Raw genomic sequence first — 26763 nt, forward strand, 5'->3', positions numbered from 1 at the left:
ACACCCCAAAGACCTCCAGACTTAACTATTATTTTTTATTCTATTCACATGTGTCACCTTTTAAAAAACCTTCCTTCTAAACATAATATATATGAAATGACACTAGTTCGTACTCATTCATCACACATATTATTTCCATTCCTTATTTCCGATTTTTTTTTATGTTTCTTTGGGTGGTCGGATGGCGCAGTCGATATCGCACTTGCCTTTAATCAAGGCGGCCGGGTTCTACTCCCCGATCGGATGTGAAAGAGTATGGGGTCACCTGCCCGATCACATGGGTTTTGCTCCGGGTACACAGATTGCCTTTCTCATTTAGAACCCCACGCGCTAACACCCGGACCAACAATGGTTATTGATATAAGTTGAATTAACTTGTTTCATAATTATTGTAAAATAAAAAGTTTTATTTAATGATTATTCTTGATCGCTAGAAAATTAATTGTTAATGAAGAAGTGTGCGTGAGTTACTCGGAATCAATTTCTCTGTCTTAGGATCACTTTTCAGAAGTAAAGATATTTTCGCATGAATAGCAATTTTCTTGTGAATTGTTTTTATTTGTACACGTATTGCCTAGTTGAGGCAGTTCTTCAGACTGAAGAAGTTCAACGATCGTACCAGACATTTTGCCGTCGACGTCGTGTTGTGTTTTCTCTGCAGACAATCACCATACGCTAACCACGATCTTCATAGTCTGAAATGTAAATAACGAACAAGTGCACGTGTTCCTGCTTAAATCATTACCTAGATACAGTGCCGTTTTTATTTGTGCGTTTTTGATCGGCAGCCGTGGCAGTCACAATAGAAACATCAAACGGCGAACGTAGATGCGCGACGGGAAGTGACAAACGTGTCTTTTGTATCTAAGGACGCATTGTGCTCAGCTCAGTAGTCTCACTGCAATATTCGACAAAAAGACCTCACTAGGTCTATGCTAAGTAACTAAGCATGGAAAGCTTTGGCATATTGAGTACAAGTAGAGTAAGCTATTGATACTGAAGATTGAAGAAGAGTTAGCTGTTTTGGATTGCGTGTAAGTGGAAAGAGCTGTTGAAGATAGAATATGAATAGGCAAATGAGTATAGGAAGATTTCCTCTGTTGTGTATTCATTATGGAATATAAATAGTAAAAACTGTTGTATAAGTTAAGTCAATTAACTGTTGAAGATGAGTATAAGTAGAGACTTGTGTTGTAGATTGAGTAAAGTTAGAGGTGTTGTAGATTGAGTATAGTTAGAGGTGTTGTAGATTGGGTATAGTTAGAGTTGTTGTAGTTTGAGTATAGTTAGAGGTGTTTTAGATTGAGTATAGTTAGAGGTGTTGTAGATTGAATATAGTTAGAGGTGTTGTGGATTGAGTATAGTTAGAGGTGTTGTAGATTGAGGATAGTTAGAGGTGTTATAGATTGAGTACAGTTAGAGGTGTTGTAGATTGAGTATAGTTAGATGTGTTGTAGATTGAGTATAGTTAGAGGTGTTGTCGATTGAGTATAGTTAGAGGTGTTATAGATTGAGTACAGTTAGAGGTGTTATAGATTGAGTATAGTTAGAGGTATTGTAGTTTGAGTATAGTTAAAGGTGTTGTAGATTGGGTATAGTTAGAGGTGTTGTAGATTGAGTATAGTAAGAGGTATTGTAGTTTGAGTATAGTTAAAGGTGTTGTAGATTGGGTATAGTTAGAGGTGTTGTGGATTGAGTATAGTTAGAGGTGTTGTAGATTGAGGATAGTTAGAGGTGTTATAGATTGAGTACAGTTAGAGGTGTTGTAGATTGAGTATAGTTAGAAGTGTTGTAGATTGAGTATAGTTAGAGGTGTTGTCGATTGAGTATAGTTAGAGGTGTTATAGATTGAGTAAAGTTAGAGGTATTGTAAATTGAGTATAGTTAGAGGTGTTATAGATTGAGTATAGTTAGAGGTATTGTAGATTGAGTATAGTTAGAGGTGTTATAGATTGAGTATAGTTAGAGGTGTTGTAGATTGAGAACAGTTAGAGGTGTTGTAGATTGAGTATAGTTAGAGGTGTTATAGATTGAGTATAGTAAGGGGTATTGTAGTTTGAGTATAGTTAGAGGTGTTGTAGATTGAATATAGTTAGAGGTGTTGTAGATTGAGTATAGTTAGAGGTGTTGTAGATTGAGTATAGTTAGAGGTGGTTTAGATTGAGTATAGTTAGAGGTGTTGTAGTTTAAGTATAGTTAGCGGTGTTGTAGATTGAGTATAGTTAGAGGTGTTATAGATTGAGTATAGTAAGGGGTATTGTAGTTTGAGTATAGTTAGAGGTGTTGTAGTTTAAGTATAGTTAGAGGTGGTATAGATTGAGTATAGTTAGAGGTGTTTTAGATTGAGTATAATTAGAGTTGTTGTAGATTGAGTATAATTAGAGTTGTTGTAGATTGAGTATAGTTAGAGGTGTTGTAGATTGAGTATAGTTAGAGGTGTTGTAGATTGGGTATAGTTAGAGGTGTTATAGATTGAGTATAGTTAGCGGTATTGTAGATTGAGTATAGTTAGAGGTGTTATAGATTGAGTATAGTAAGGGGTATTGTAGTTTGAGTATAGTTAGCGGTGTTGTAGATTGAGTATCGTTAGAGGGGTTGTAGATTGAGTATAGTTAGACGTGTTGTAGCTTGAGTATAGTTAGAGGTGGTGTAGATTGAGTATAGTTAGGGGTATTGTAGTTTGAGTATAGTTAAAGGTGTTGTAGATTGGGTATAGTTAGGGTTGTTGTAGTTTGAGTATAGTTAGCGGTGTTGTAGATTGAGTATAGGTAGGGGTGTTGTAGATTGGTTATAAGTTGGGTTTGATGTAGCATGTTGTAGATTGAGTATAGGTAGATGTGTTGTAGATTGAGTATAGTTAGAGGTGTTGTAGATTGAGTATAGTTAGAGGTGTTGTAGATTGGTTATAAGTTGGGTTTGATGTAGCAGATTGAGTAAAAGAAACGTCTACTGGTGTAGATGGAGTAAAGTTAGAGTTAGCTATTGTAGAGTAACTATATAAGATTTAACAGTTGTATTACGGGTAACGGTAGAGTGAGCTGTTCCGGATTTAGCACAAGTTGTGTTAGCTGTTGTAGATTTTGTAAAAGTAGAGTAAGCTGTATAGATCGGATAAATATTGAATTCGACTTCGTAGATTAATATAAATAAATAAGTTGTTTGCTTTATGCTAAATTAGATATTATTGTGGGTAAATTTTGCTCTCTTTAGTCTCTTTGACGTTTAAAGTATCGTTTTAGATGAGGAATTATAGAGGATATTTGCTGTTGATGTGTTGGATGTTTTGGTTTGAAATGTAGGTAAAGTGTTTCTGTTTTAGATTTTAGAGGAGGTTTTTTTCTATTCTGGGTCGGTTCAGTCATTGTTTCTATTCTATTTCATGGTTTTAATGTGCAGTAACATGCGCTGTTATACTACGGTTGCCAGCAAATGGTTTTGTCATGTTCGGGTATTTGGGTTTTGCGTCTGTTGTTTGTTTGTTTATTTTGAAGTGTATTCATGACATTAGTGCTTCGTTAAGGCTCGTTGTAATATCAAAAACAACACATTCTTTTTTTTGTTAGCATATACTTGTGAAGGTGAACAAAAGTATTTTATTGTTGAACATAAAATATATGATTTCGAGCGCAACAAGTGACGTAGATAAACCTTGAATACATGTGTATTGTGACGAAATTTAATCGAGTTATTTGAATAAAGTACATCACTTTATTTTCGCATGTAGTTCATTTTGCGAATCATTCTTGCAGGTTTTACCTACGAATTCGTGCATTTGCGATAAAAAGGATGCTATTTTTTTTTTTTTTTTATTACTAATTAACGAAAGATTGAAACATACACATGGGATTCCTTGCAAATGGCGCTTAAATGTATACCTCGTTAAAACAATGTGATGTACCGTACATCCTCAGAATGTATGCACGTTTTATTCTACATGTCAACTATTCACTATACATAAATGCATTTCATCTAAAGAATAATGAAATATTTCCCTACTATTGTTTACAGTAGATCGTTAGTACTAAATACAAAACAACTCCGAATTGTTTGTCTAAACAACGATTACGAAAAATCCCGCGTCCTAAATTTAATGCAACCGGTAGTCTTTAAAGCATCCATTCCTGCCGATGATATTAATTTCTTTTACCGCAAGTTTATAAATTAATCAGTGTTCCTTGGAAGTTTGTGAGTCTGCCAAAGACTGATTTCCATTGGTCTGATTGTCCTGTAAGCATCAGTTCATGTCTGACAGTAATATATCAAACTCTCTTATAGTCGTCCGTTCTGACCTCCTATCGATTCGGGCGAACTGGTAGATCACAACTTATAACTTAACACACGAACCGTATTGCCGCTACGTCAGTCTCTGTTTACTTACTAAATACATAGACTGGGGACATATTATATATCTGACCAATACCTACAAGGTATAGCAGGTGCACTGTCAAAGTACTGTCCAATTCCAGACATTTGACCGATCAGCTTTCTATCCCAGTAACCCAGGGTGTAAGTGGAGTGAGGCCAAAGACCGACTCTCCGCTGACTTGGGTTTTTCTCGTGTGATTGGTTGACGTAATACTGTCTGAGCTATCAGACGGTTTAAGTGACAAATGTCCAATTAAAAGAAGGCATTATACAATACATAGACAAATGTAAAACCACGCAAATAAGAAGAAGCAATTAATGAATGGTTACTCGCACAGATTTGGCCGGGAAATCCTTATGCCTCGTAGAACGATTTTCATATTATTGATACAACCCGCCTTATCTTATAGCAATATCGGCCAGGAATACAAAACGACCACATTTGAATGCAGCGATCCAAACTGACCCTGCACGCCATTGTATGCCATTGTATGATATCATGTTAGCAGTTTAACTACTTGACATACTTCCATGCTGTTGCAAGCATTTCGTTGAATAATAAATAATGCTATATCAAGCCAACGCTCTCTTAGTTACTAAAAGAAATACATCATACCAATAGCTACATTTTCATACTTCATAGTCAGTTCGGAAACTTTCGTAAGTTTATACAATCAATGGTATTCAGAAGAGAACGATGGAATGAAGTTATTTACTTTGATGCTTTTCTAGTGGTACACAGCTATATTTAATGTCCCCTACGCTATATAGGCAGGAAGGGCATCCATCACCGAGAGACACGTAATTATGCATTCGGTTCAAAACGGATGCCACGAGAAATGTATTTCCTGAATCAGTGTCATCTATTTAGTGCCTATTCAGACGTTAAAAATCATGGAGGACGAAGTTTGATATGCTTTTGTCATATCATAGTTACAGCAGAAAGGATTTTCTGAAGGAGTAAGTATCCGCAAAAATATCCACACGCATATATTTATTTATAAATGAAATAACAATATAGATATGTGAAGATGGCTATATACTGATTTCTGCATAATTGAAATTAAAAATAGGAATAACGCGAACATTTCTTCAGGCAAAAAATCCCACTTATGCAGTAAAGGTTTTCTTTCAATATAAACGTATATATAACTGATAAAACAACAGCGACTATTTGATATACGATTAAAGTCTATACAATGACGTCTACATCAATTATCACCCCTCAACATTTAGAAAGACAGCTGTAAAATGTGTAACCAGTGAGTCGTCAGCAGTACATGTATCAGCTACATGTCGAGACATTTTCCTTTTCCTTTTGTCTAGCAGGTCTATCAAGTCTAGCAAGATGCGTCGTAATGAGGGGTTAGCGAAGGACTGCTGACACACCGAATGAAGGCTTGGGAAAAGCTTTACCTGAGTGAGTTGTAGTTTTCGTCAAAGGTCTTTTCGTTAAATAGCATTCGTTCAAACAGGTTTTATTAGGAAATATACACCAACTGATCATTCAACAAAAGTAAAAACGCTTCTATCCTTGAATTAAGCATGGCACCTATCTTCTTGAAATAGCACTTATCAATGAAGCAGCGCATTGAATTCCACTAAATGAAAATATTAATNCCGTTTCCGATCCGAGAGTCATATCCCGGTCGTCTTGGTAGAAACAAGTACAAAACCACTTTCCACACAAACATGTGTGTGAATATCATTACTTCCGTGATAGATCTCTAACAATGTAGGTCGATGAAGACTATAGAGGAGTTTTATTTTCCCCATCATGGTCTCATAGGGAAATTGCTGTTTGCTCATACGATTGCCTGTGGTTTTGTTGTCACAACCCGAGTGCTCGATTTTAGGACGTAACTTTACTTAGATTTTATTAACATTAATATGGCAGCTGAAGTAGAAAATGCTTACTTTTTCGGAATACGTTGCTGTTTATCATTTGTTTCCATGTTAATCTGTCCTTGTTTATATTTTGACCTAGTTAGATCGATTTTGAGTTCGAATTATAGTTTTGAGAATACTTCGATGTTCTCTTGTCGTATTTTTTCTCTCATAAACATTCATCAACTTTCATACATGTATATCAACTTGAATATTTAATAAACACCTAAGCAAATCAGGCAATACATAGTTTTCCCACTTTTGTTATCATTTTGATGTCAATACGAATGCACTCTACGTTACGAACGGAAGAAAGAAGGAAGAACCCTTAACAGATAAACAGCGAAAAACGTACAGGTTTTATTAAAGTTGTATATTCTACTGGTTACGAAATCCTGTATGGCCCATCCTCATCTCATGTGAATAAGGTTTACTCGGTACTATATACACCAGACACATGTCATTCATTTGTACTGTGCTTCCATAACAAGCAAGGTTTCTTATTACACTTTGTCCTTGTGCCATTTCCAATCATCTTCATAACACGGACGTGGGGATACGGCACGGAATGTCTATGTTAAAAGCTTTAAATGAGATTATGAGATTTATTGAGAAGACGTGCTTCTCTAAAACACTGTCCTTCCGGCATAAATGCTATTAAGGTAGAGAACTGAAGCATTTTGAAGATTCTAAGAAACCCTACTTTTGTAAGTGATCAATTATATGTATATACCGAGTGGAGCTTGTTTCAAACTTTGCCATTTCAAAAAGTGCAAAATATTTTATTGAATTAACAGATGACATCTTAGATGCTGACAAGTATACTCTGTTTCTTTTTTAAACCACTGTATGATGTATAATTGTGTACGTTAGCTACATAATAACAGATTTTTCGTTACCAGCGATGCAAGTTAGGGTTAGGGTTAGGGTTAGGGTAAGTCAAGGTGAAGATTATGGACAAGTTTAATGGTCGCAATCAGGATCCTAATCGGAGAACTCCAATTCCATCTAAGATATGAATATCGACGTTTTTTCATGATTATAATTGAGCATAAGTGTGTCAATGTCACTACGCTTGTTCTCAGTTTGAGGTCATAACATTTGTTATACTTGAATAATAACATACTGACCCACTTTGATTAGTTAATTAAATTGGACGGAGCTGATAAAATTCATACCTTAATAGATGCATTTCTTTATTTCCAATTAACACATTTGTGAAAATCAGTCTTAATTTTAATCAAACTAGGACCAGTTGAATTGGAGGGGTTGGGGGGNTGTAGAAATTTGAATATTTCGATAAAAACAATTATTTTGAATCAAGGGGGATGTTTTTTCTTCTGATAATTTGAATTATTTAGAAAATATTCTCCACTTAATATAGCCTTAATGCAACAATACCTTAAATCCCAATTAATCTGTCCCCAACGTGACAATCAACAACCTGCTTTAATGTGATACTAATGTCGACTGATGATAGGTGATAGGCCTGAGTACATACTTAACTTGTACCATTATGCTTGGTTTTTTGGGAAGGCTAACCCGAACCCACTCACCACAACTCTTGCAGTCCTTATCAATACAAATGTATATCTATATTTACACCACTACTTTGAAATATGTTTATATGGTTATACGCCAGTCTATTTGTCTTATACGTTTTGAAAACATAGTAGCAAATACAATAGTTTTCAATTTTCACCAGTTTTACAGTAAATTAAATGGACAATCTATGAATAAATAAGTAAATACATACGGTAATTTATGATAAGTTACGGTAAGCAACCGTTCCGCAAATTGTCAATAAAACTGTAGTTATATTTGCAGTTGTAATATTCCATAAATGTTATAAGTGTATTTGTTTAAAAAGATTTCAAATTCCAATTACTTGCATTTTTTTGTCAAGTACGAGCATGCGAAGCCTTTTCCCGGTCGCTTCTTATCACCAGAAGCATGTTTACGTCGCAAATACACGAGATGTCACAAGATGACCCGAGAGCAGAATCAAACGAATAGCGTATTTATGTTCGACTGGGTCAGAGGTAATGATTATATAGTAAATGTGCTGAGTGTGACTCTTAACCGATTCAGTAAAAGCCTCGCAACTCTAAGCAGTGGACAATCTCATCATCGATGTACACTTTTGCTTTATTAGGCTGTTGATCGGGATCCAGCTTTTACCCTTTTCTCACCGATTCTGTATGTTTGCCACGTTTTACCATGGACACTGCCATTACATCGTGTCTGCGCATGCATAACATTACGTAAACTATCGAATTCTTTACGGCACGTAAACATTTTAATTTAAAGAAAAGCTGCTTACTTTTGCAATTAGAGAAAAAAAAATGCCAGTATTATCCTTTATAACAAAAAAGAGCGAAGGTTAGTGGTACAATGTACGGTACCTTTACATAGACGAAAACAAATAGTCTACATTGTCAACACCCATCGGCACAATTAGAGAGCCAAGTCGCCAGAAAAGAATGGTGGGCGATAGGGGACAGCAAAGAAAGGAGTGATAATAAATCTCACAAATTAATACCGGAGGCTATACCAAATGTTTCAGAAGGGTTAGTTTTCTTGTTCCAAATGTAGCACCGCCATGACATCTCCTGTCAAACTCAGGAGAGTTTGTAAGCCACCAACGTCCTGTGACGTAGTCGCCATTTCTTTAGTAAGGGTCAACATCATAACCCCCACGATAGCCATGATAATGGCAGTTCAATTAATGCAGGTGTAAGTACATAATTCTCTGACAGAAGACAACGGCTATATAGATAACAGGTCAAAAGAACACATTTGTACTTAGGTAGAGTGTAACCCCGATACTGATACAGAATCTGAAGTGGCATATCAACTGATGAGTGTCAGAAAACAACCTACTGCATCAGAACTATGTTAAGCGTCAGAATGAGTGAAATATCACTTTCATTTTTGGCGAGTTTTAAACAAATCTGCGATGACGACTTATTGGCATTATAACGTCATATCATTTTATAGGTGACGTCACGAACGATAAATTGGCATTAAAGTCCGCTGCTGTCGCGCTAGGTTAATATAGGTCAAATAAATCATTACATACGAGTATCACACTATCATAGACCATACATAACACAGGAGTTACACGGTTAAAGATAATCTTAGAGTCTAGCAGTAATACTTGGCCCATTGTAATGTCAGGACGTGAACATTTCTGTCGAACAGTGGTTATTCGGTTCCATGAACATAAACACCATTTTGCTCTTAACTACAATATCAGAAATGCCGTTGTTGACAAGAAGCCTGATAGTGTTACATGATTTCTTTGTATCCGAGCTGTCCATGTGACGTAGCACTTATGTGGTTACAGGACGTTCATGGTTTATAAGGCATCATGTAAAATAGTCAGAGGGCACATATCCACACAACTACTAAACAAATGAAGAAAAAATACCTTACACCATAACGATGCTCTTAGTTAAACAGTAAACGATGACTGATTCTTGTTATGTAATCTAATTAACGTTCATAATAAAAGAGAGACTTTTAAAAGCTTCTCAATTATATTTGACTCTACAGCATTCTTTTAAATGATGAGCGCAACGCGGATGGTAAATGCTAAACAGTAGGTCATTCAAACTGGTCTCAACTTCTTTTGGAATGGAGAGGGGTGCATACATTCCTTTATTAACATAATTTTTAAATTAACAAAACAAGTGTGTATTTAATTCTTTATTCATGCACAAGGACGAATCCCAAACTAAAAGCTAAGACAAGAAGACAATAACAGGAACTGTGCATCCGCAATTACCATGAAGTTTCAAAGCAAATCGTTATTCCGTGGTCTTGTTCTAAAGAGTTCATCTCCGTTGCGTCCTGTGTCAATCACAAGCATCGGGGTAACTAAATATATATCTACCAGCATAGTTTTGAAATATATAAATGAATAATAAGAAGTATCAAAAATAAGATGTTGGAGATCAGAAATCAATCAAATGCTTTGACAAGTAGAGGTTACAAACCCATACCTTTAATTATTATTGTAATGGCAACAAACGTTTGTAAAAGCAAATTAATTCTAGAATAAAACTTATCCAAGAAATCTACGAACACAAATCCCAAGAGAAACAAAGTGTTTTCATAGTGAGTTTAAATCAAAGTTAATGTATTAATAATTGGTAGGAATTCGAAGTAAGGAGGCATATATTTAAAAGAATAGTTTTTCGATGTAGAAAGTCAATCAGAGTAAACATTCTATTGTGTTTGCTTCGGAACCACCTAACCCACACCAGTGTGTTAACGAGAGTGTTTGAGTGTTTCTACAGGGAATAATAACAGGAAAAGTGGGTTTTATTGTGCATCTTTACAAACAACTTTTCAAAGTCAAGATGATGGGAAATTGCAGCCTCTCTGTCTTTCCAAAAAAATACACATATGTTTGGCGTTTGTTTATTGGTGTTTCGTTGAACAAAAAAGCAAAAAAAAACTGACAACAAGAAAAAATACGGTGTGTATAGGAAATCTTACGTTTGTTTCAAACATCAGGTTTGCGATGTTTAGTTTTATACAATACTTAATTCAATACGAAAACTAATATCATACACTTGTTTAACCCTCGCACGGCAATGTCACTTTCTTCTTTCAAAACATTTTTCAAAAAAAGATATCATTATTGCAGTTGAAATGTCTGTTTCATTTTTAAACCAGACGAACACTGTAAAATACGATCATTTTAACGCTGACGTCATGAGTAATTCCTTTAGAATTGCTGCAAAAGAATCTCGTCGTTATAACAGCACGAGCACTGTGTGCGTGTCTACTTGTCTCCGTGTTTGTTGACCAGACAGTGTATGTTATTTGTCCGTTTATACTCCTCGTCTCGGCAAAGAAATTCGACATCACGTTAAGTCTTGAAACGGAATATTTTACAAAGTTGTCGAGGGAGTTTTTCTTTGAGATAGTTTTTATGGAATATCATTGACTGGTTTGTAAAATTGCTCTTGGAATAAAGCGTGTCATTGTTGTCTTAAATTATGTTTCTATTATTTATGATACAAACCCACACTAAACCCCTCTGGCACCCTCGTCGGCAGTGTCATCGTCATCGACGTCATCGTTGTTGCTGTTGCTGTTGACAACTTGCGCTAAGTACAAACATCGGAATGGCTGAAATTGTTGAATTCCACAGATTTCCCCTTTCTGTTAAACCATTAGTTTCATCCTCATATGGAAGGTTTTTCTTCATTTTACAGAACAGCATGTACTATAGCTTAGGTTAATAAACAGAAGATATGAAATTGCGACACACGGTAACGGCCTAACGCACCCGTAATAAGTGAATTAAAAATAAACGTAACAAGCATTCACATGATTGCATCTAACAAGTTTGATGATAGATACAGTTTGCCAAGAATCAATACCACTGAACCACACTGCTATTTTGTCTAACCTGTTGGTCCCCAGCATCACCGATGAGTCCTAGAAGGACGAAACATATGTTTAATTCAGTATTACTGTTTTATGTTTATTTTGCTAAGACTCATCAGTAATCCAAATTGGTATCAACTACTGTAGCAACAGAAGGGAAGGTGTGTACAACTCCCTTGAGTACACAAACTACCGTACCATTGGAGCTTTTCCCTTCGTGTTTTTTGCTAATAACCATGTAACTACTTGTTAGTATTTATTTCATTTTTAATGAGGCGTTAGGATATTTCATTTATTAATAAATCTGAGGTTTACTGAAAGAACTGGCTTACATTGTCCGTGTGTCTCGCTAGTTAGAAGGTGGACTCAATCATCCCCCATCTTCTTTACTACTTTGTATCCTCTGATGATACAATTACAAACCAGGACTTTTTCACCTGCCGAGATTGTTTAAACAAATCAGATAATTAAGACAACTTCAATTTTCCGCTTACATAGGATTCGTAAAACCCAAAAAAATGATGAATGGCTAATTTTATGTTAATTGAAGGGTGTCTAGGTGTAAAATAAGTTGTTTTTTTGTCTTGGAAAAGAGTAATTGGTTCTGAACAAACGAGTGTTAGGTTTAAATCATGGCACGACAAAGAAACAATTGGTGTAATATGATATTAATGAAATGCCATTTGATATTAAAACAGATTGCTCGGGAAGCCTTACTTATGTCTAAAATATAATACCTTCTGACGATTGGAGGCAGTAAACCATTATATGGCAATTTTTGAAATATATAAGTGGTAATTAGAAAGACAAGCCTATAAAGTATCGAGTTACGGAACAGAGGAATGGGAACTGTCCAGATCAATTGTGTGTGAGTAATGGTCAGGGTCAAAGATCTACATCAGCACACAACGATGGATGGCGGCCATACTGTTTTGATTTTTTTTGTTCGACCCAAAAAGATTGGGAGCTTTATGTGCTGTATTTGATATGCACGAGTCATTTGCTGCCGTGAACTGTTGACGAGTGTCGGCGTGACGGAATTCCAAGACGATTGGATATAAGCAACAGTAATGACATTATTTATATGCACAGTTAGGTGAAGCGTACAAAACCTCAATCTATTTCCCAAAACGGCGGGGAGAAGGGTCTGTGAACAGTGGTCATGGCTTCCGGATAGGGCTGTAGTGTTGATGGATATGCATATATACCATATCCAGACAGCTATGAAAAAGTCCCATTTCCCTTTACTTCTGACCAGGAAATTCCCGTGCTATACCGTTCTTTTTCTCCAACACATAGCACAAATATTTAGATTTTTAGTTTTGTGGTTGACAATGTTAATTTTCATGTTATTCTTCTAAAAACTTTATCAATAATAAGCCGTTGCAATTGATGGGAAATATCAATAAATGTTGTTTCCAAAAGTCTTGATTTGAACATTTTGGAAACTCTTGCAATCAACATCACCAGGATGGAATGTATGATAGACCTCGGTCCCATATACTACCATAAAGCCTCTATGTTTCGTATGGTTCTTATATTTGTATCACAGTCAAAATAAATTTATCATCTAAAGAAATCCGTTGATCCATTAATTTTGTATATAAAAATATTATTTTTGAAACATAAATCGTGAAAATTTATTTCCGTTAATTCCTGTGATTGAATCCGTGAATAATTGACCAAACGGACCTGTATTCTTGCACTTGGCCTCACTTTTTTCCATAAATTTGTTCAAGAGGACAATTTTGACACAGAACGGTAGTTCTTCATTCCGTTGTTTTCTAAACCAGGTTTCTTCAACAATGGATGACCAGGTGTTGCTTTACAACAAAATGGACTACTGAACTAAAACAGACGCGTGTTGATGGTCAATGAAATCAGAGGGAGTAGACGTTTCACATCCTTTTTCAACAGAAACACTGGGTTGGGTTATTTGATTGTATCTTTTTTCAATGGTGCTGTGCAGACCATCATCATAACTTTGCTCAAGATATGACAGACGTTCAACGTTCACGTCTATTTTTTTGTTATTTTGACAAAATAAAAAGGATTGATATATCGGGAATGATTTAAAATTAGTCAACTCAGGAGTTAGGACTATACATCTGTATTGGTTTTGAATCAGAAATAAAATATGATAAGTCTGCATCTCAGATTTAACTCCTAACAGTGAAGTAAATGAAATTTCATCCCGCATGAACGAAAACGGCGTGATTGACGTACGTCCAATATACAATATCCTTCGTAAATAAAATACGTGCATAGCACCATTTCAAGGACCTGAATAATTCTACCAGCAATTGTAGAACGCTCTTTTATATCACCTTCCTTAGCTAAAGTGGTTATTGCACCTTCAGAAAGAGATGGAATGTGTTCTGATTCCAAGGTCGGCCACGGTCCGTGATGTATGCTCGTTTTGTGGGTATAACAGATAGCTCTAGAAGCGTTGTCAACATTCACAAAGACCTTTGTTACGCTTTGCGGCAAATATCACTTAGGCTTACGTGGTGTTTGTCGTCATAAATTGAATTGCACAAACTATTTTGTACATTTCGCCACTTTCAGTAGAAAGGTTAACAAAAGTGGAATATATCGTAGAAGGGTTTATTTACGCGGGTTTAAATTTTCGCGATTTTGACCCAAAATAAGAAAATTCGCGATCTTGACAATTTTCGCAGTGTTTAAGTACAGAGACAGGACACTTGGCATAAAAACGTATCAAATTGTCAAATGAAAAGGCCTTTTGACAGCCTATTTAACAACAACAAGCAAGTGTATTTGTTAGACAAATCCTCAAATGTATCAGATATGTACAATTATGTATTTACAAACAGTATTTCCCTTCATGTATATGAATCGTCACAACTACATCGTACTATGTCATGACGATATTACGATTATCGCGGCGCATTTTTAAGGCACATCATATAAATCTGCGGATCATATTTTCGTGGTCATGTTATTGAATCGCAAAATCGCGCCAATATCACTCCAGCGGAAATAGTCTGCTAAATGGTAATAACATTATATTGAGAGGAACCATTGGACCCCCAAACCCTGGTTACCCTGTGTACCGATACATCAGGCCCCCAAACCCTGGTATCCCCGTGTACCGAGACATCAGGCCTCAAACCCTGGTATCCGCATGTACCGAGATATCAGGCCCCAAACTCTGGTATCCCCATGTACCGAGACACTGTTTAGAACTATAAGGCACACAAACCCTTGTGACCACATGTACCGAGACACTGTTTAGAACCATAAGGCCCATAAACCCTGGTAACCACATGTACCGAGACACTGTTTAGAACTATAAGGCCCATACACCCTGGTAATCACATGTACCGAGACACAGTTTATAACTATAAGGCCCACAAACCCTGGTGACCACATGTACCGAGACACTGTTTAGAACCATAAGACCCACAAGCCCTGGTAACCACATGTACCGAGACACAGCTTATAACTATAAGGCCCACAAACCCTGGTGACCACATGCACCGAGACACTGTTTAGAACCATAAGGCCCACAAACCCTGGTAACCACATGTACCGAGACACAGTTTATAACTATAAGGCCCACAAACCCTGGTAACCACATGTACCGAGACACTGTTTAGAACTATAAGGCACACAAACCCTGGTGACCACATGTACCGAGACACTGTCTAGAACCATAAGGCCCATAAACGCTGGTAACCACATGTACCGAGACACTGTTTATAACTATAAGGCCCACAAACCCTGGTGACCACATGCACCGAGACAATGTTTAGAACCATAAGGCCCACAAACCCTGGTAACCACATGTACCGAGACACTGTTTATAACTATAAGGTCCACAAACCCTGGTAATCATATTGTACTGAGACACTATGAGGAACCATAAGACCCACAAATCCTGGTGACCCGATATACTTTGATACTGTGAGGAACAATCAGGCCTACAAAAATACAATCAGAATATTTGAGGAACCACCAGGCCCCATCTCTGTTGCACTAAGCACTGAGACACTGTGAGGAACAACCAGAGCCACAAACCCTGGTGTACCTTTGTACTGAGACACTGTGAGGAACAATCAGACTCACAAACCCTGGTGTACCTTTGTACTGAGACACTGTGAGGAACAATCAGACTCACAAACCCTGGTGTACCTTTGTACTGAGACACTGTGAGGAACAATCAGACTCACAAACCCTGGTGTACCTTTGTACTGAGACACTGTGAGGAACAATCAGACTCACAAACCCTGGTGTACCTTTGTACTGAGACACTGTGAGGAACAATCAGACCCAAACACCCTGTTGACCCTATGTACCGAGACACTATGAGGAACCATCAGACCCACAAATCCTGGTGACCCGATATACTTTGATACTGTGAGGAACAATCAGGCCTACAAAAATACAATCAGAATATTTGAGGAACCACCAGGCCCCATCTCTGTTGCACTAAGCACTGAGACACTGTGAGGAACAACCAGAGCCACAAACCCTGGTGTACCTTTGTACTGAGACACTGTGAGGAACAATCAGACTCACAAACCCTGGTGTACCTTTGTACTGAGACACTGTGAGGAACAATCAGACTCACAAACCCTGGTGTACCTTTGTACTGAGACACTGTGAGGAACAATCAGACTCACAAACCCTGGTGTACCTTTGTACTGAGACACTGTGAGGAACAATCAGACCCACAAACCTTGGTGTCCCTATGTACTGAGACACTGTGAGGAACAATCAGACTCACAAACCCTGGTGTACCTTTGTACTGAGACACTGTGAGGAACAATCAGACCCGCACACCCTGTTGACCCTATGTAACGAGACACTATGAGGAACCATCAGACCCACAAACCCTGGCGTCCCTATGTACTGAGACATTGTGAGGAACAATCAGACCCACACACCCTGATGTCCCTATGTACTGAGACACTGTAAGGAACAATCTGACCCACAAACCCTGGCGTCCCTATGTACTGAGACATTGTGAGGAACAATCAGACCCACACACCCTGATGTCCCTATGTACTGAGACACTGTAAGGAACAATCTGACCCACAAACCCTGGCGTCCCTATGTACTGAGACATTGTGAGAAACAATCAGACCCACACACCCTGGTGACCCTTTGTACTGAGACATTGTGAGTAACAATCAGACCCACAAACCCTGGGGTCCCTATGTACTGTGACATTATGAGGAACCATCAGGCCCACAAACCCTGGTTACCACATGTACCGAGACACTTTGAAGAACAATCAGACCCACACACCCTGGCGACCCTATGTACTGAGACACTGTGAGGAACAATCAGACTCACAAACCCTGGTGTACCTTTGTACTGAGACACTGTGAGGAACAATCAGACCCACACACCCTGATGGCCCTATGTACTGAGACACTGTGAGGAACAATCAGACCCACAAATCCAGGTGACCCTATGTACTGAGACACTGTGAAGAACAATCAGACCCACCAACCCTGGGGTCCCTATGTACTGTGACACTATGAGGAACCATCAGGCCCACAAACCCTGGTTACCACATGTACCGAGACACTTTGAGGAACAATCAGACCCACACACCCTGGCGACCCTATGTACTGAGACACAGTGAGGAACCATCAGGCCAACAAACCCTGGGGTCCCTATGTACTGAGACACTATGAGGAACCATCAGGCCCACAAACCCTGGCGTCCCTATGTACTGAGACATTGTGAGGAACAATCAGACCCACACACCTTGGTGACCCTATGTACTGAGACACTGTGAGTAACAATCAGACCCACAAACCCTGGCGTCCCTATGTACTGAGACACTGTGAGGAACCATCAGACCCACAAACCCTGGCGTCCCTATGTACTGAGACACTGTGAGGAACAATCAGACCCACACACCCTGGTGTCCCTATGTACTGAGACACTGTAAGGAACAATCAGACCCACACACCCTGGTGACCCTATGTACCGAGACACTGTGAGGAACAATCAGACCCACACACCCTGGTGTCCCTATGTACTGAGACACTGTAAGGAACAATCAGACCCACAAACCCTGGTGACCCTATGTACTGAGACACTGTGAGGAACAATCAGACCCACAAACCCTGGTTACCACATGTACCGAGACACTTTGAGGATCAATCAGACCCACACACCCTGGCGACCCTATGTACTGAGACACTGTGAGGAACAATCAGACCCACACACCCTGGCGTCCCTATGTACTGAGACATTGTGAGGAACAATTAGACCCACAAACTATTATTTGATACTTGCAATTACTCTGTTTAAAGGAAGTACATGTTACAACTTGTACCAGGCACAGTCTGTATATCTCTCTTATGTATCAGGTTTCTCACACCTTTAATTTAAATAAGCTTACTTATACTTTAGACCACGAACTTGCTGGACTGAAGACATTTTTATTCATCATCTTTGACTGTATAGTGTTAATGCTCCCTGTCATAGTAACTAATATCCATTTGTTAACATTCCCACGGCCCTATTGTCCTAACACTGTCTACACCAGATGTGTCTCATGTAATGTAAACTGTCGCTTATAAAAGACGTTGTCAAATCGCATGAACGATTTTTAAAATGTTAGAACTTCTTTGAGATCGATCTGTTCTACAACAATAAACAAACACCAGGAGTAGACATCGATTTACTTCTATGACGAATAAATCGCTTTCTTCTTGAAGTAAAATAGCATCGGAACTGCCGAGTGTCAAGTAGCAGGGCTGCTTGATAGACGTCCTATACATAACGTAACATAATACAATTCCGCTTCCTGTGTGCGTGGTATCGAACGGATCATTGTTACACTTTGAATCATAACGCAACAAAATCAGCTTCCGGTTTGTCATGACGCATGGTGGTACGATGCCAAACAGTTCATTGTTTATTTTTTTGTTAAAAAAATGATGATGGTCTGTGAATTTTCAGGATATCTTTACCATTCTTATGACAATTACGCATAGACACCAGCCAAAGTCGCATTGAGTATTATTTCTTTACATTCACGGTAAAGCTTTTAGATGGTACAGCGCCTTTCTTTTCTGAAGATTAGATGTACGTAATGAAGTGTTGGACCTAATACAATTAAATGCCCTTGACATCTCCTTAACATCCACGTAATGATAAAAGGTCTTTATCATCAATGGATGTGATTAGTCGATGTTTTAATATAATCAATCTTCAAATATTGCGATGTACAAGGTAATGGAACTCAACGTGTCTCCCTTTACTTCAATGCGGGTTTATTTGCTTGTAAGTCTTTACATCTTGTCGTAAAATTAAGTTGTATGCAGCCGTTGTCAAGAAAGCATCTTAAGTGTTATATTAAGCGAGTAGAGAATGATAATATCAAAAGTCAACGCATATGAAGCAAAAATACGGTATATTTTGCTTGATATACTTCACCATGACGCATCGCACTACCTTGCTCCTTACTTTAAAGACTTAGCATTGCATGGACATGGATTTGATCTCGATTTACATGTCGGGTTTGTCTACAAAACAGAGGACGCCTACCCTTCCGGAACATCTGCTCTTTTACTCTTTGTACTTTTGTTTTCTTCTTATGTTTTCCTGTTCATGATTTTGTTTTATATTTTGATCGATGTTTGAGTTTGAATAATGATTATGTTCATACTGTGTCAGTTTCTTGCTGGTTTGATTTTAGTTCTTCCAAATTTTAAAAACATACTCGATTGGAAATTGTGAGATTATTTCTGGGGGATTGGGCCCGCTTTGATTATCATCCATATACTATGCTATGGACGTTCTTTGTTACACATACCGACAGAGTTAAGACCACCTTCATTTTTATCAAATAAACTGAACACTATTGTTATCGGACGAAATTGAATATCGGGATCTGTAGATGCGTTAAAATGTTGAACTTATCTGCCTTGTTTGTGCCTCAGAGACATCATGTAGCGAAACTAACCGGTCAGATATGTCATTGAATTTTCTTGCTATAGTCCGAGAGAAATGCTTAAAGAATTCCCTCTACATTGCTTTCACTTCTTCCGCTCGGCAATCAGACTTTCTCAATCGGACACGTCTGAAAATGCAATACAAATCCTCGGGGTTGGTTTTAAGTCGCCGTTCAAATGAAAAAAAAAGATAAAAGCTTAGAATTAATGATCTTCTGTGTCATGCTAACTCACCGAACAATTATAGGCATGTTTCAATTCTTGCACTATTTACTCAATAATCACGAACTCAGTGTCGCCATCACCTTGGGCTGATCGCCCTAACATTGAAGCGTCAGGATATATACAGGAAATGCAATTATTGAGGCGAGGTTCCAATGCTCTGTTCACCCATTAAATCACATTTGTTTCTTAAAACACATTTTTATTGCGACAATAATTCGATTTATTTTTAATTCAGATTCGATATTTGACAGATTCAGAACACAAACTGATACTGTGTATCGTTGTGTCAAATGCATTCATCTTAGCTGTAATAGTGAAAATATGATTATCACAACGTGACATAGAACAATTTCGGAGTCCATTTTGTTTATGATTCACTTGTCACCACAATATGTAAAGGACACGTCAATCACAGTGACACAGTTCCTGAATAGGGACTCGTTCAAGGTGTACGTACACACCCAACCGTCGACACGGAAATTGCACTTGCATTATTAAATGTTGTCGAATCAAATACGAAATAAAAAAATAAAAAAATGAATAAAGTGGTTCTCAAGTTTACAACAACTGTGTTGATTGAATTCTTAATCCCAAGTTCAATAAACCCTTATGGCATATATGAGTCTCAATCGTTTGTCATTGTTTCGAGCAGACTGCATTGCTCTCAAACTATCTACAAACGACGTCATATGACGCCAATGATTTTTTACGCGTGTTTTCAAACAAACAAGTATGCAATTTCAGAAATTAACCATTGTTGGTGTAATTAACACTTGGTTCTGTAGCATGATCCTTGCATCCGCTATAGTACACTTTAAAAAATCTCTACTGGAAAACAGTATGTAGTAAAGATGAGGTTATAGACAAAAACATCATGGAAATTAACAGTTCTATTCACGAGTTCAATAGTCTCGTGTGGTAAGTTCTGAGAACAAAATCATTGGTCAATGTACACCTGTAATGGCGTTTCATAAGTCAATTTACACCTGTAATGGCGTTTCATAAGTCAATGTACATCTGTAATGGCGTTTCATAAGTCAATTTACACCTGTAATGGCGTTTTATAAGTCAATTTACATTTTATGAGCATTCCATCGTCATAGTAAGGTGGAATATTGCAGGAATGGATCAACGTTCTGCTTTGGTAAGTATTTGACTGTTAATATTTGCTAATGTACTGATAATCTTGGATAACATTTTAGAAAACACTAGCTTAACAGTGGTCGCTGTTTTAGTGGCCATTATTTAAAGTGCAACAACTTTTAAGATGAATGTAAGAATCACACAGGTAAGCTTTGATCTCTCGAGCGACTGAAGCAGACGAGACTCACGACGCGTCAATCTAATCATCTTTGTTATTGTGTTATTGGTGAAACAAATAATCGTGTTCCCTAGACGGAGACATATACATGATTAATATAAACGGATGGGTGTTCTTTTTCCCAAGCAAAATGTGGACTGTTTATCCGGAAAAAATGAGATCTTGGTTAGTACGCTTCATTAGCTAAAACTAATAGGATAATGGTCAAAGGAATATGTATCGTTACCAGTGACGTGGTAATCTGGTTACCACCTAGTGACGAATGCGGGATCTCGTACGATATTTTCCAGATTAAGTATTTATTTTTGGAACTGATGACAGATTTCTTCCATCTTGACACTTTGAATTTATTTCACCAGTCATTTTGAAAAAAGATCTACAATTTCCCAAAGCTGAAATATAACTGTTTGATTCCCGAATATATTAACGCACTTTAAGTCCCTCATCGTTATGGTGTAGCAAAAAAGTTTCAACAAAATAGTATTTAATACAAAATCTGTTTGACAGATTTGATGCAATTTCCTTCATTGTGAAATTGTCTGTTTTATGTTTCGCAATCACAGTTTATAAAATATCCGATAATATTCTATTCGTCGGGATTTCATATTCAAACTGTTTTATTGATTTTCAGTGACGTCATTAGAGAGAGCTTGTTCATCAAACGTTTCCCGGAAGTAAAACTTTAAAGATTTGTATTTCTTTATGCGCAGACCTAATCAACATCAAAGGACGAAATTAGAGTAAAATCATTTTAGGAAAAGCAACTAAATTAACAGTTGTGGGTTCTATTTTGAACACATATCTGCCAGCACTAGAAAATTACATTACAATATTTTTATCACAATGATGGTAATGATAAAAAGATACGGAGGCTTTAAAGAGAAATCATTTCGAGAATAGTTTTATTTTTTTCCCCTTCTGAGGCAGATCCTTTAAAACTTAAAAGCATTCCCCCATAACAAAATAACTTTAAAACATAAGTAAGTCAGTTAAAGAGCTATGGCGGGTTGCTATGCCTATTTCCTCAAAGCTACATGTATGATCCGCTATAGCGCGCGCTTCCAACCGTGCACTGTTATGACGCGTCCTCAGGTATTTCTATACAGGTAGCTCGATCGGAATCCTGTGTCTAAGAATAGATTATTGTAAACAGACGAATTCAAGGCCATGGCTACTAATACATGCGTATTTCGCGTTATACTGTATAAAACACAAGATCGTACATTCATGAAAGGATTTAGTTTTCATTACTTCTGCTACGTCATGCTGTTACTTGGGTTTTTTTTAAACACACATCTTGATTTTGTTCTTTCTTTAACTCGGAATGATAAAATTACATATAGTTTTCGAATAGCTTGTCTTACACGTGTATTGCGCTCCTAACTTTGTGCTGCAGTCTTCCTGCATTTAAAACAAATGAGACTGGCCTCGACGATGAATTTCCCGCATGTTCGGTAATATCTTTTCGATAATAACACTTCATTTTTTTGCTTTGTACCAATCCCATATATTTTGTATTTCGGCATCGTTTGTTTGCGTTAACATAATAAATAAAAAATACTAGTGCCAATTGGACGGTAAAACAATTCAAAAATATCATTTAAATTATGATGTCTCAACTACAAAGCGAAGCTGTACTGTACACGCATATAGGGGATTTGTTGACATGATTCCATAGAAGATAAATCAATAGGTATGTTATTAGAATATCAATACAATGTTCTATTGATTTGAAAAATATCTTTCACTTAATTAAGGAAAATAATCACATGCCTAAATATTAAACAAAAGTAAAAAATAAAAAAGAGAATCTGAATGTGGATTCGAACCTACACTGTTCACATTTTCTGGTCACAAGCTAACTGCATTACACATTAGGCTTCATCGGACAAAGACAGAAAGGGAAATACAAACTGCTCTAACCCAAGAAACATCTGTCGCAGTTTTAAAAAAAATGATCAACCCAGTTTTTCATTATTTTGGGCACTTTCCCAAAGGAGGACCTCTTTTCCGTCATACGATTTGTTTTTGCATATTACATCACGGAATCAAATGTTTATTCAAAAGTTGGTCCTCGGACGGGAAAGTATTGAAAGTATTTTTTTAAGTCTGGGAAACCCCTTCACTTTCATATATATAGTGAATATGGCTATATGTGCAGTATTATATCAACAATACCGAATATCTCAACAGTTCAAAAATTCATATTCAATTGGTTTTATATTTATTCCATGCATTTTTGCTACTAAAGATTATTTACTCATCAATATTTTTTTCCGTTTTCAAAAATGCCGACCTAGTGAAATACGGGCAGTTTTCCGCCATACCTCTTTAATGAACATTGTTCGTTGGGTATACGTGTATATGTTTCCAGCTCAAACTATAGGAATAAAGGAATACACGTTAATGAAATCCAATTCTTGTGTCTTGTTGCCAGTTTGCCAGTTGTAGACTCAATAAGTGCTGGTGAGATTTTAGTGAGTTCCACAATATCGCATTACAAAAGAAAAAACCAAACTTTATACATTATTTGTAATGGATGAATGGATCAGAGAGTGTTCGTTCGCTCAACGGGTTGTCATCCGTTCCTCTTTAAAAATGTCGGAATCGTTAAACATAGGTTTAGGAACTAGATCCTAGTTACCAGATGTTTAGACCGGTGCTTAACTACATGTAATGTGTTACAAAAACCTGTCCAATGATAATTTATTTCGTCGTTTGATGTATAGTCACTGATATACACTCAAACAAAATTTACTTTTATTTTGCTTTTCCTTTCGTTATAACTTTTCCATAAAGACACCTTAAATTACCCGTCCCACGCTATCTAGCTTTTTGTCATCATCAGCGTCTGGAGAAAACAAGATATTAACTACACTCGTTAAAACCAGAGACGTTCTATTAACTTAGTACCGTCTTCAAATGTACAGGGTGTGATAGTTCTAATCAATCTAACCTGAAGGGAAAACAAATAAATACAGTCCTTCCCAACTTTAATGTTTCCTTGTATGTCGGTCACTGCCGATTTTTATTATTAATGTGTTTTTGGCGTGATCAGATGCGTTCAAATAACAAATCGGTATACAACGAGCACGTGCAACTTCTAAAAATAGCAACACAAACAGGTATTTTTTGGTAACCCAATTTTTGTTCAATGACTAATCATCAGAAAAAAAATTGAAACTTTATCGTTAACGTTTTTGTGTGATTAGATGCATTCTTATTTGAAATCCCCGTAAGTCAGCACGTGCGAACACAAAATAAATCTGTATACAACCAGTACGTGCAATTCCTAAAAATAGCAACAGGGATTTTTTGGTTACCCAAGTATGGTCGAAAGACTAACCAACAGGACAACTTGTAACGTTATTAATTCCGCCGGTGTTGAGTGTTTTTCATAAAAACAATATCGACTTCTCTCTGGTCCTTTGACCTCGGTTAGTATCATCGTTTTTCGGGATGATAAATCCTTGTAGTACACATTCTCATATAAAAACGTTTGCGTTTCTTTTAAAAACATTGAATATTAAACATAGCCAAATACTTCCTGCATGTCGAAGAACTCGAGAAAAAAATAGATTAAGTGTATCGGCTACTAAGATACATAATTAGCTATAGTAGCCGTGTTACCGACTTGATAAACGCGGATTTAAATCAGCCCCAGTTGTTGTCAAATACAATAATTGTTTGTTCATGGAGCTGCACATTGAGGCGTGGCAAAGCTTGTACTAACAATATAACCATTTGACAGTGTAGTAAGGTAAATCAATGGGAATCCAATATGTCTATTTCTCCATCAATTATCTCTACTGTCTATTAGATTACACTAAGTTCGGAGAAATGGGTTTTTTATATTTTTATTTCTGCGTTCCTTTTTCGAAAAAAAGTGATGATACTGTTGAAACATCGAAACTCCATTGAATTTGCATTGATTACCGGTCTCAACTAAGAGAAGAAACATTTTAATGCAATTATACACATGCTTACCTTGTCAATCTGAAAGACGAATCATTATTTCATCTATTTTGAGATAATGAGGTTCAAATTCACCCCACACGTATACGTCCGTAAGGTTCATGTTATCGCTCCATTAAAGTTTTTGTTAAATATTAACAGCACTTTCTTGAGACAGAAATATTTCAACAGTATTATTACGAACAAAAACAAAACGCTGTTTAGTCAAGGACATTTGCCGAGGTCAAATTCTAGAATTCCAGAAACAATTTTCTTACAGAGACTGAATTTCGCCAAAAATGTAACGCTTGTATGATTTTAGGTTATTGTAATGTGGTTTCAGTTATATCTTGGTTAGCCTTTATATATATAATTAATTATTTAAATGAAACTCACACATCTTACAACGATATGGCTCTATTTCATTATCAAGTTACTGCGAAGCGTAAATTATTTGTGGGTATACATGCACTCCTGACCATGATTTTTTTATTTACGATCTATCCTGTTGATAATTTGCTTGCGTTCCATCGGTACGTCTGAACTAACTCAGTTGAGATATTCGAAAACCTCTTATAGCTGTAGTCATGTTTCTCTTAAACTGCGACGCGATACAAATAATTATTTATGGAATTTTTATAAAAGAAACACTTACCTTTCTAACGAAATGGCGACGAGAGTGAGAACGCTGGCAAAGACGAAAATTGGAAGGATGTAGTAGACGACAGCACAAAGTGCGTCATGGCTGAATATCTGCCAATCACAGGGGCTTGTGTATTCCAGGAGTTTAAGCGGCAGAACAATGGAGGACACGAGAAAATCCGACAAGGCGAGATTTACAATGTAATAGTTGGTAACAGTATGCATATGGGTGTTCCTCCAGATCGTCCAGATCACCAGGATGTTCCCGAATACAGCAAAGACCATTACCAGAAGATAACACACGATTATCGCAGTATGAACGGCGGGGATCTGGGTGTAATCCACGTAGGAATCGAACACAGCGCCATCACATCGATCAAACGGGAAAGACAAGTCCCGCGTGTCATTGGTACAGTTTCCCCACAGATAACACAACATATGTCTCGGTAAACCCGAAATGTTAAAAACTGATGAAGTGGTGTTTAAAACCAAAGACTTCCCGACAACGTTACTGTCCGCCATACTTGTTGCACGTCCGTCCCGCTCAACTCACACACACACACAAAAAAACTGTGCTTGAAACCGCTATGTCGAAGATGATGAATTATTAAAATCTGATTATTTCAATAGTTATAATGACTGTCGTAAACGCGACATTTCTAAGTATCACCATATATCATGGCTTTTTCCTGCTTGGTTTGTAACACCAGTGAAATTGTTTTTAACACCACTTGGGTATCTTAAATTCAGGTAATTATCGTTCTATGATTTAGAGTGGAATATTTCTGCCGTTGATGGTCTTCAGATAACTGACGATCACTCTACGTGTGTAGACCAAATTGAGAAAAAATGTATATTATCACCTCGCTTGGCAATTGGTGAAGTACGCGTCAATTTTATCCAATCACATTGTTCATGCACTAGACGTCGTATAGTATTTTTGTAAAACTGCTTTGCTGTTTAAAATTGAAAAGCGTATTGAATACGAATTGCAACCGAAATTGGTGTCCTTACGAG

General features: G+C 37.2%; 1 protein-coding gene across 1 annotated transcript in view; it reads right to left on the reverse strand.

Moving 5' to 3' along the window:
* Positions 1 to 26268, reverse strand: part of LOC110456709 (orexin receptor type 1-like) — an 88876-nt gene extending 62608 nt beyond the window's left edge. The window contains exon 1 of the mRNA XM_021507607.1: positions 25760 to 26268. Coding sequence (XP_021363282.1) covers positions 25760 to 26268 — 509 coding nt within the window. The remainder of the gene's footprint in view (positions 1 to 25759) is intronic.
* Positions 26269 to 26763: the final 495 nt, after the last annotated feature.

The sequence above is a fragment of the Mizuhopecten yessoensis genome, unplaced genomic scaffold, assembly GCF_002113885.1.
Source record: "Mizuhopecten yessoensis strain PY_sf001 unplaced genomic scaffold, ASM211388v2 scaffold1029, whole genome shotgun sequence".
Classification (NCBI taxonomy): domain Eukaryota; kingdom Metazoa; phylum Mollusca; class Bivalvia; order Pectinida; family Pectinidae; genus Mizuhopecten; species Mizuhopecten yessoensis.